The following is a 10,157-nucleotide window of genomic DNA, read 5'->3' on the forward strand; positions in this document are numbered from 1 at the left end:
AAGGTACTAACTGTTCATCCTTTGAGGACCTAATGCTTAGCCTCCTTTTTCAGCTAGGTTGCTTGGGTTAGTGAAGGGAAGGTTGGGACAGCCAGTGTGTCAGGGTAGAATCTGAAGTGAGAACAAGGCTTAAGAAAGCACCATGGCTGTTTTTATTTTTCACAAGGAGAAGCATGGAGCAGAACTTGCTCCTGCTTTGCTTCTATTTCCTTTCCCACAGCATTAAAAAATCCTGCAAGCAGCATCTTCTCAGGTGCCACTCACCTCAGCCATGCTTGAAGTCCTTGCTGCATACTTTCTTGGCAATATCGCAGGAAAGACTGGGAAGAATTTGAGGAGCAGTCCCTCCTTTTCCTCACAGGAACATGCACATTTATTCCTTTCAGCAGCCATAGATAACTTCTGTCTGTTGAGGGAGGGTTGATCTAGCGTTAGGGTTGTCATCACGGCTTTTGCACTAGGGAAGAAAGAGGCTTGCAGATTCTCTGTAATAATTTTTCTGCTTATGTTTCTGGGCAGAAGTAGTCCATGAAAATTCCAGATTGGTTTTCAACTGCAGGCTTGTGTAAAACACCCTCCTTAAGAGCCCTTAATGACTCTGTTGTCTCAAAACACCCGCCTGTGACAGGGTCTACCCATGCCCCTAATGGCTTTCCCCAACCTCGGGAATAGGCCTGGCAGATGGATTAACAATGTGTACAGGGTTAACCCTCCTTGTGGGGAGTGACATATATGTAGAAGGCTTCTCACATGGAATACCGAAGGACAATTTGGGACGTGCTTGGACATGCTTCCCTACCTGCAGCTTTTCAAACTTCACATTTGCCCAGATTCTGCACAAACCTGTCCCCAGCCTTCAGTCTATGTATGCTGGGAGCCATTCTCCATGTCCATCCTGCAGCTGTTGACTAACACAGGAAAGAGTCCTGTTTCTGCCCCAAATCTGCCTCAAGCAAGGACACAAGCATAAGCGGGGTAGGAATTGCTCCCACTCCCAGCAAGAGCAAGGAATTGTCACTGCCTGCAACCAGGGTTTCCTTCCGAAGAGGCTTCCTCTTTCCTCCCAGCCATTCCTTGCTTTTTCTTGTACAAACCCACTTTTCTTCTCAGTAACCCAACTGCAGCTTGAGGAGAAAGGTGGCTTTCCCCCCTCCTCCCACCCCTGTTTTTAACATCCCTCTGTGACAATTGCCAGAGTTGTGTCACTCCAGAATGTGAGGAAGACTGAAACTATTTCTCAGAGAAATAATGCAAGTGAAACTAGACCTGTCCAAGGAACAGAAATTGCTTTTATTAGAAACATTCTGAAAGGTTGTTATAAAATGCATTTTACCATCTGCACTTGGAAGCAATTCAGGAACGTACAATGTGAGGCATCTTATACTTTCTGAATTTCAACTGGCAAAACAAGCTTTAGACATACAGATTTGTTACACACTCAGCACCACGGCCAACCATACTCAAGATTTCAAGGATTGTTTATAGAAAGATTTCAGTCTTTGAATATCAATTTGTTTAAAGAGACCTTTGTAAGCAGTACATTTACATACCTGGAAATACCAACTTAGTAGACTAATCTTTAAAATTCAGTGGTTTCTGCCAAAACACAGTATTAAAAGACAAAAAATAAATAACTTGGAATGCAGAATTCAGAAAAGTTATTTAATAAATAAGGATGTATTGTGGAATAGCCAATGTATAGTAACTTCTCTACTAAAAAAAATATCTTTGTAACAATCTGAATAAATACCTTTTGTCTTTTTTTTTTATATATACACAAGTAAACAACTCACCCTTCCCTTACAATTCCCAGAATAACACTGAAGGAGATTTAACTTCTCCACAGTATAAGACTACATGAAAGAAAAAAAGTACTTCATTTATTTGCACTGAGAGGTTAACAATTTCAAGTTAATCCCACACCTTCTTAACTTGTCCCAAAATTGCAAAAAGCTTTTAATAGTTCAGCTTTACTGTGATGTAGTTGTACTTTTATACCAAAAAAAAAAAAAAGATGAATATTTACTGTAACTCTAGTAGGTTTGAGATGAATTTACAGCAGGGTAAAAGGCCACAATGACACAAAGACACTGGAATATATGTTGAATTAAATACATACATGTGCAAAGCAAAGGCCCCAAATAGCAACTGCAAGAATGGTACTGTATATTGGCATTCACCCATGAGTTCACTGAAGAGGCACTTCTTTCAGCACAGGAGTTTAATTACTGGAAGTTCCATACAGACCTAGATAGGGTCACTTTCAAAGAAGTACAGAGAGAAAAAACAAGCCCTCAAATAATAAAGATCACTTTGGTTTTCAATTCAGGGAAATTAAACAGATGTTAGCAGTATTTTGGGAATCCTCTGTGAAATTAAACAAAGCTGATTGTATGGTTGTGTGCAGCTATGATTTAATTTAAGAGTTTTTTAATTGGATTACTTCAAAGATATGTTTAGACAACAGCTATGCAAACAGCTGAATCAGCACAACTGATTTATTGCAGTACCATAAATCAGGCCTACTGCCAGGAGAGTAATAAGCCTACTTTAATATAGTCATAGGTTAAACAATAAATCTAAGATCCACATATTATCTTGGCAAGCTGAATAGGAACAACATTATTCTGGAGAATACAAGAATACTCTTGGAAGCACCCATTACTAGAGCTTACCTGATTAAGACTGGGTTGATGGATGTTGAAACCAGTCTTAGCTGAATCAAGTGTTTTCACTGTAGAAAGTTCTGCACAGGTAAAAGAATTCAACTGGCCATTAAGTCTGATTTAATTTTCCAGAGAACAGAACTCTCACCAATTTATTTTATTCAGACCATTATTTTTTTTTCTCCTCATCCATATGCTATGTAGCTGAGTAGCAAACTATTTGCCTAGGTCCTAAGAAAGTGCTACCTGAAATCCTGAGTTCCACATTCTGCTTCCTTCCCAAAGAACAGCTACAATATTCCCATCTATATTCAAAGTGGGGATAACAAAACTGGAATCAAAGATACAAGCTAAAAAGCCAAACCAGCTGGGCAAATTTTCATTTACTAGGACTATAGGAATTAGACTCATGCAGGCAGTCCCTTCTGGCTCACACTTTCTGCCCAAGAATAACATAGCTTGGGGTACTCCAGGGGAAAGACATACAACATTTGTAGATGTGCAACAGTGAAATCAGTGTTGGCCAAATTCAAAGGAAGATGAGGTGTGGCTTTAAGATAGGCAGAATTACTGCACTTTTCAAATAAGGTGAGAGGAGATACAAATAGTTGGTGATATGCCCTTCTGTGGGGAACACTGGTACAACAGCAGCACCTGTATGTTAACCATAAACACCAGATCAGGAAGTAAGCCCTTGAAGACACTAAGTAACTCTGCATTAGCAAAAGCTAAGTTTCTTAACATCATTGGCTGAACCATGAGACAATTTGCCATATAAACTCAGTAATACCATTATGCTGTTATGAACAGCAGAAGAATCAAGTGAATGCATGTCTCATTCAAGCTGCAACATGCGTTTTAGAAAGGTGCTTAGATGCTCAGAGGACTCCATTTAATAAATAAATTTAAGCTCAACACTGCTAGTGCTATGTGCATTAACACTGCTTCACATTCTTTCAAAGTAAATACACTGGACCTGGAAATGCCTACAGTATCATATCACATTAGCTCTAACCTTTGGTCACACCCCTTTGATATTTCAAGCATACACCTCGTCAGTATTTGCTAATAAAATTTAGCAAGAAAATGTGTGTCATCACTAGCATTTTCATCCAATATCCAGTCCACAGGTAAATACAGGATACTTCTGACTTTCAAAAACCACTCGTACCTTTGCAGTAGCATCTAGCATGAATACAGTTAGGTGTCCAGGAACACCTAACCAGAACTGGTAAAAAGTTACACTAATATAGCTAAGATTAGGCTCCGCTGCCAGTCAGGTAAGTATGCACCATCAGAGTACGCTTTAGAGAGGGAAGATGATGGGAAAGAGTTTACTTTCAGTTAAAATTAGTCTTCCGTAAATGCTTATTAGGAATTTCTATGGCACTGACTTGAAGTGGCCAGGACCCACCAACAATTCCTGCTTGGATAGCTACGCCTGTTACGACGGCTAGATCAGGATCTACAGAAGTGTTAGGCTCCTTTCCAAAGAAATCCCGAATAACTTTGCGTATCTGAGGAATCCGAGTGGAACCTCCAACTAACACAATTTCATCCACTTCTGCTTTGTTTAGGTGGCCTTCCTTCAACACTTCTTCAATAGGCACAAGGATCTTCTCAAAAAGGTCTTCGTTTAAGAGCTCAAATAGCTTCCTGGAGATTTCTCTTTCAAACAGGACTTTGAGAAAGTTGTTCTCTACTTTTGGAGTGTCTCCAAAATTCTTCAGATCTGTTTTTTGTGAAGGCTTCTCTTTTCCACTTTCTGAAACTTCTTTTGTAAGCCTCCTTTCTGGTAAAGTCAATGACACCCTTAGTGTAGCTGCCTCATGAACCGTCAGGTTCAATTTAACGGCTTCCACAGCCTGTCTGAGGCGATGTATTTCTTCTTTTCTTGTTGGCAGAGAACCATACATTTGATGGAGCTGATCATATAAATACAGCATCAACCTCTGGTTAAAATCCTGTCCTCCAAGTTTGTTGTTACCTGGAACATCAGAATAGGGGGCATCAGAAGTCACTTCAAAACTACAGAAAGCAGCTCGCACCTTCTCATGAGATAGTGCTCAAGGGCCAGAACAATGATACCAGGACCATAAGCCTAACTTAAGAGCTCACACAGCTGTGAAAATAGACATAATTTTGTTCACTGAAGAATGAGTGAATCATAGAGTCAACCAGGTTGGAAGAGACCTCCAAGATCATCCAGTCCAACCTATCCCCCAGCCCCAGCCAGTCAACTAGACCATGGCACTAAGTGCCTCATCCAGTCTTTTCTTGAACACCTCCAGGGATGGTGACTCCACCACCTCCCAGGGCAGCCCATTCCAATGGGGAATCACTCTCTCTGTGAAGAACTTCCTCCTAACATCCAGCCTATACTTTCCCTGGCACAACTTGAGACTGTAATGTACAGATTTTTAATTTAGCAACCATCGTAGAATCTGCAGCCCTCAGTGTTCTTCCCCTGGGACTCTTCTGCTACATGGTAACAGAAAAAGGCAGTAGTGGCTTTCTCAGATATTCTCTGTAGATGAAAATATGTAATGACAAATTTCCAGCTGGAATCCTGTAACTGTATCTTACAACAAATTGTTTTTTCCAGGTAAAATTCCCAATTTCAAGTTTCTCTCTGCTCCAAATAGATTTCTGCTAGCACTTAAATAGCACAGCTTTATTGGGACTGCTTTATACAGTCATTCCCTGCCCCCTGCCAAAAAAAACCCCAACAATACTACTGAAGTGTACACAGATACCCTGCCAGAACTGGAAATGATGAAAAGCAAGCAGCAAACTTCAAGTTCTGCTAACAGGTAGCTTTTGTAACAGCTTTCAATGAGAAAGAGAGGAAGAAGAAATACAATGTATAACTGAGTTCTACTGAAAGCCTGCAGATTTTCATTTGTGTTGAACAATACACTCCAAGTCTCCATCATTTTGTTTTAAAAGAAAATAGGAAGTCACCTAGTGAATCTCTAGTGAAATAAATCTGAATGAAGTTGATGAATATTTCTTGCTGTTCCACTCTTATTGAGTGGACTGAGCATATCACATCAAAAACTTTGATCACTGAAAGCAATGCAGACAGCTGGTGCTGCACCTCACACCTGTCTGACTCCAGGTCATCTGAAAAACAAGTTGTGTACTTAAAGCTGTTTTACTACAGATTGCAGCCAGAACTCTGACACACACAGATCAGAAAACTTACTCCTGGGTTAATAACATGCACATTCTCAAACCCTGCCCAGCTGAGCTAGAGTCAAAGACAAGGTGAGGATGCTGTACAGCACTGGTCAATGGTTTGCAAAAAGTATTTCCAGCCTGGGAAAAGGGATCTGTAATCCCCAGACCCCCACAAGTCCAGTCAAAGTAACTAACATTCATCAGCACTTCACCAGTAGGGAGAAAAGTTAGTAGCCATGGATAAAATGAAGCCATAACTTATGCCTTTGAGTCACCCCAAACCTGTGTATCTATTTTAATTGCTGAAACCAAGCACAAACCTAATTTTGCATGAAAACCAGCTGAGAGCACATTCAGAGGATACTTTGTGACACGGCTAGTATGTTTTATAGAACCCCTCTAATGGTGATTTTAGGTGCACCTTTCCCCCAATTCCTGGAGAAAGCACAAAAATTTTCTCACCTGCCATGGCTCGTGTGAGGAACATCCCTCCCTGCTTGTTCAACAGAGACACATCCAAAGTTCCTCCACCCAAATCTACCACCAGAACATTAAACACGTCAGCTTTGTGGAGTCCATAAGCCATAGCTGCAGCTGTGGGTTCATTAATTACTCGCAAAATGTTGAGACCTACAAAGAATAAAAGATACCAAGCAACACTTATGTAAACTTTGGAAAACTACACTTCTCACATCACAGTGACATTTACCATTAATTGCTTTTGTTTTGCTGGGGGTTGTGGGTTTTGATTCTGGGGTTTGTCTGTTTGCTTGTTTTAAGGCCTTATCTGGTGTTGGTTTGGGTTTTTTTAACCAAATTTTGCCGTAAGTAAAATGTTACACAAAGGAACTAGTTTTCTAAGTAGTAATACTCAATGAACTTCCCTTACTTAAGTATAAGGAGTAGTACTTCCATGCTAGGGTGAAGTTATTTGCTCAAACAAGAGAAACCTTGTATGAGTCGTATTTCAAATGTTGTATTTCTGTTTAAATTATTGTCCAAGAGTGCTCTGTGAAGTCTCTCCATTTGAGACTACAAAACCCACTATTTTCCCTGGAGTAAAACTTACTACTCTAGCTATCCATGTTTGCATAAGTCAGTTGCACTTGTCAGTACTCAAGAGTTCTCTGCTGTTCCTTATAAATGCCAGTGGTCTGTGAAAGAACCAAACACAAAATCCATTCTAAGGATCTGTCACCAATTCACTGTTTCTATATGCTCCTCAAAAGACTCTACTGTTAGTGAAGCAGACCTGAAGACTTCATGGAAAGACTCTGGAACGAAGGGACATCACCTGCAAGGTTAGCTGCCTTAATGGTACAATTCCGCTGCCTTTCATCAAACTCTGCTGGCACAGAGATGACCGCCTTTGAAATGGGCATGCCAAGAGAGTCTTCTGCCATTCTCTTCAGTTTCAGTAGCAGCTGAGCACCAATATACTCTGGAGTGACGTGAAAGGTTTCATTAGTTGTCACAGAAAATTCAGCGGATCCGTTGTTGTTGAAAATCTACAAGGAAAAAGCAACAACTGAGAAGTTTTTGGTGTTTCATTGGGTGGGTTTTTGTATTTGCTTGGTTTTCTCTTGTTTTTAAATGCTGTCACAGCCTGCTCTCATGTTTTATTTGTATGTAGTCTTACTTCAGAAAAATATGACTGTTGGTTTGCCACTTACTGAATTACTTTTATTCCTTGACTATGTGCACTATTACAAACATGCCACTTACATCATCTGAGTATATCCTAAGTAGTGGGATCCACTGTGTCCAAGTATGACACAAAAGAAATTAAGACCTAGGAACTCTGTAACCAATTAACTTCCACTGCAGATTCAGAGATAAAAAGTAATACTTTTTAATCATTAGGTCTACCCTACTGATAAAGCTTCTCACAGGTTCATTTTTCTGAAAGGAAGAGGTTGGTACTGGAACAGCTTCTCTTAACAAGTAAAGAATTCAAAGACTGCTTGCAGTACCTGAAAATTTCTCTCTTTTCAGCAAATATTGCACTATGATAAATTCATTAACTTTTGTGTGGTTTTGTTTGATTGGTTTGTTTTGCCTTTTCTTAAAGCAGCTTTCAAATCTTGCTGCTGATCAAGGAAGCAGGATAGAAAATACATGACTTTTTTTAATCTCAGAGAAAAAGTGAAGTTTAGCAAAGCACAAGTTAAGACTTTAAAGCTGGAATTTATAGTTAAAGAGAAGGCATTGGAAGGTTACCCAGAAACACATTTCACTGTAGTGGACAGGGTCCTCTGGGAAAACCACTATCATCTCTCAGAGGCATACACACCTTCCAGAGGAGTTTCTTCCTCTCTAGATACCTCTTACTGTTCAGGTGTATCAGATTCAGACAAATGACTCAAGGTCATATAAGCTGGTCAGCTACTACATGTTTCAAGCATCCTATAGCATACTGCTCAGAAAGAACTCAAGAAGATGCCTCTTACCTTAAAGGGATACCTGCTACTTTCACTCTTCAGTTCTTCTGGAGAAAAGATTTTCCCAATGAATCTTTTTGCATCATATATGGTGTTCTGAGGATTTGAATCTGCCAGTTCTAGGCCATCATATCCTACATACACATCTCTGTCTGTGAAGGATACTATACTTGGTATGCTGTTGTGCCCATTTTCATCTGCAATAACCTTCACCTGCCCCGTCCCAGGAAGAAAGACGCCAACTGAGCAGTAAGTTGTGCCAAGGTCAATCCCAATCACTTTTGGTGTGGGCATTGGTAAATATTGCTGTGCTAGATAGCCAGCTAACAAGAGAGCCAGAATAGCTGAACCTGAAACACACATTTGAAAAGAAAAAGGTTAAAGTATCTACAGCTACAAACTTGAAATTCAATGCAAATTACACAGCATTATACATTACAACTCATGCAGTTTTATTTCATGCTCTGATGCCTGTTCTGCTACCTGATTAGCTTTCACTTTCTTCAAAGGTCACCAGGTAGTGCAGGTCTCTTAATTCAATGAAAAGCTGCTAGAAGATTTTTATCTTAGACATTCAATACTTATCTGATTTTAAAAAAGCCCAAGAGGTACAGCAAACCAAAAATGTCACCATCCTGTAATAATTATTTTTCTCTTTGCAAGGTACTTGAAATGTATAGGCTAATTAGCATTTTGAGAGGAACTGCTGGAGAATGACCCCTAAGGGACATCTTAATGGGGCTGCACAAAATCACAACAGTGAAAGGTCAAACTCTAGATTCAAATATAGCCAAACTTCATTTAAGTCTAAAAAGGGAACGCAAAATCGTGCCAACTGCCTCTATTTCAGCCATAGCTCCACAATGAGCATCTTCCCACACCACTGAAGCTTTTCTGTGCCTTGAAATCAAGGGATCGCCTAGCTTAAGTGCTAAGTGGTTTAGGGGCGAGAGGGGGCTTTTCCTTTTTACTTTTACATGTAATTAACACACGAAGCAAGAAACCCAAAAATCTAATGTAAAGCAATGTCTCTGAAGAGGGCAGAAAAGGGAAAAAAAGGGGGAAAAAAAAAAAAGAGGAGACAGGGGGGGAAAAAAGGGAAAAAGAAAAAGAGAAAGCACCAACAAATAAAATCTCAACACATTTAAGTTCGAATAGTGGATAAGGTCTTTCTCGCAGCAGGTGAGGCTGGCCAAGTATGTGCTTCTCAAACACACTTTGGTCCGTGAATCTTCTGAAGCCGTTCCTAGCAATACGCCAGCGAAGCCTGTGACTTTCTGAAGCGAGGAACACATCGAAACCATGACAGGAAGCTGCGCCATCCAGAAAATCCGCTCGGGGACGATAGCGGTGGCAGAAAGACTGCGACAGGCTCAGAGAACCAAGCCAGTGCCCACCGCCTGAAGCAGGGTAACGAGCCGCGCTTGGCCCATACCAGCCAGAGGCCGCCACAAGCGAGGCGGCGCAGGGGATCGCCAGCGTTCTTCCGACCCCACCGCCTCCCGCTCGCCACGCAGGCAGCGTCCCCCCAGCACTGCCATCTGCCCGGCCCCCTGGCCCCCTGCTCACCCAGCACTGCCATCTGCCCGGCCATGGCTGCCCGCCGGCCCCCGCCGCGCCGCACCGCACCGCCGGCTGCTGACGGCTCCTTCCGGGCCGCGGAGCACGCCGGGACGAGTGGCCGGCGCGGCGCAGCCGTCCAGCTCACATTGGCCTGGTGTGGGGGAGAGAAGACTACAGCTGCCGGGAGGCCGAGGGTCGAGGCTACTGCCGGCAGACCCCGGTCAGTGGGCTGAGAGAACGGTGGCTCAGCACCAGGGGATAGGAAGAACAGGGAGCAGAGCGGGATGGGCATCGCCCGTCAAGG

At 41.7% G+C, this 10,157-nt stretch overlaps 1 protein-coding gene across 3 annotated transcripts; it reads right to left on the minus strand.

Annotated features, from left to right (window-relative positions):
- Positions 1-1,269: 1,269 nt before the first annotated feature.
- On the minus strand, positions 1,270-9,916 carry HSPA13 (heat shock protein family A (Hsp70) member 13). Of its 3 annotated transcripts, XM_064152316.1 has the most exons (6): positions 9,860-9,916; positions 8,300-8,640; positions 7,144-7,357; positions 6,312-6,479; positions 4,081-4,653; positions 1,270-3,320 (listed from the first exon to the last, which is right to left on the minus strand). In XM_064152316.1, exons 1-6 carry the CDS (start codon positions 9,882-9,884, stop codon positions 3,196-3,198), a joined length of 1,446 nt encoding a protein of 481 aa, XP_064008386.1. In that variant the 5' UTR covers positions 9,885-9,916; the 3' UTR covers positions 1,270-3,195. The 3 variants fall into 3 exon arrangements, with proteins under 3 accessions (XP_064008386.1, XP_064008388.1, XP_064008387.1); XM_064152318.1 differs by lacking the exons at positions 8,300-8,640; positions 9,860-9,916 and adding an exon at positions 8,070-8,256; XM_064152317.1 differs by lacking the exon at positions 1,270-3,320 and having other exon boundaries at positions 3,972-4,653.
- Positions 9,917-10,157: the final 241 nt, after the last annotated feature.

This window comes from Pogoniulus pusillus, chromosome 12 (genome assembly GCF_015220805.1).
Source record: "Pogoniulus pusillus isolate bPogPus1 chromosome 12, bPogPus1.pri, whole genome shotgun sequence".
NCBI lineage: Eukaryota > Metazoa > Chordata > Aves > Piciformes > Lybiidae > Pogoniulus > Pogoniulus pusillus.

Excerpts from the sequence above, each read along its gene's own strand:
- HSPA13 (XM_064152316.1), bottom strand. The coding sequence starts at position 9,884 with ATGGCCGGGCAGATGGCAGTGCTGG. Across the intron at positions 8,641-9,859 it reads CGGGCAGATGGCAGTGCTGG|GTTCAGCTATTCTGGCTCTC; the intron begins GTGAGCAGGGGG and ends TGTGTGTTTCAG. Across the intron at positions 4,654-6,311 it reads CCTCACACGAGCCATGGCAG|GTAACAACAAACTTGGAGGA; the intron begins GTGAGAAAATTT and ends CTGATGTTCCAG.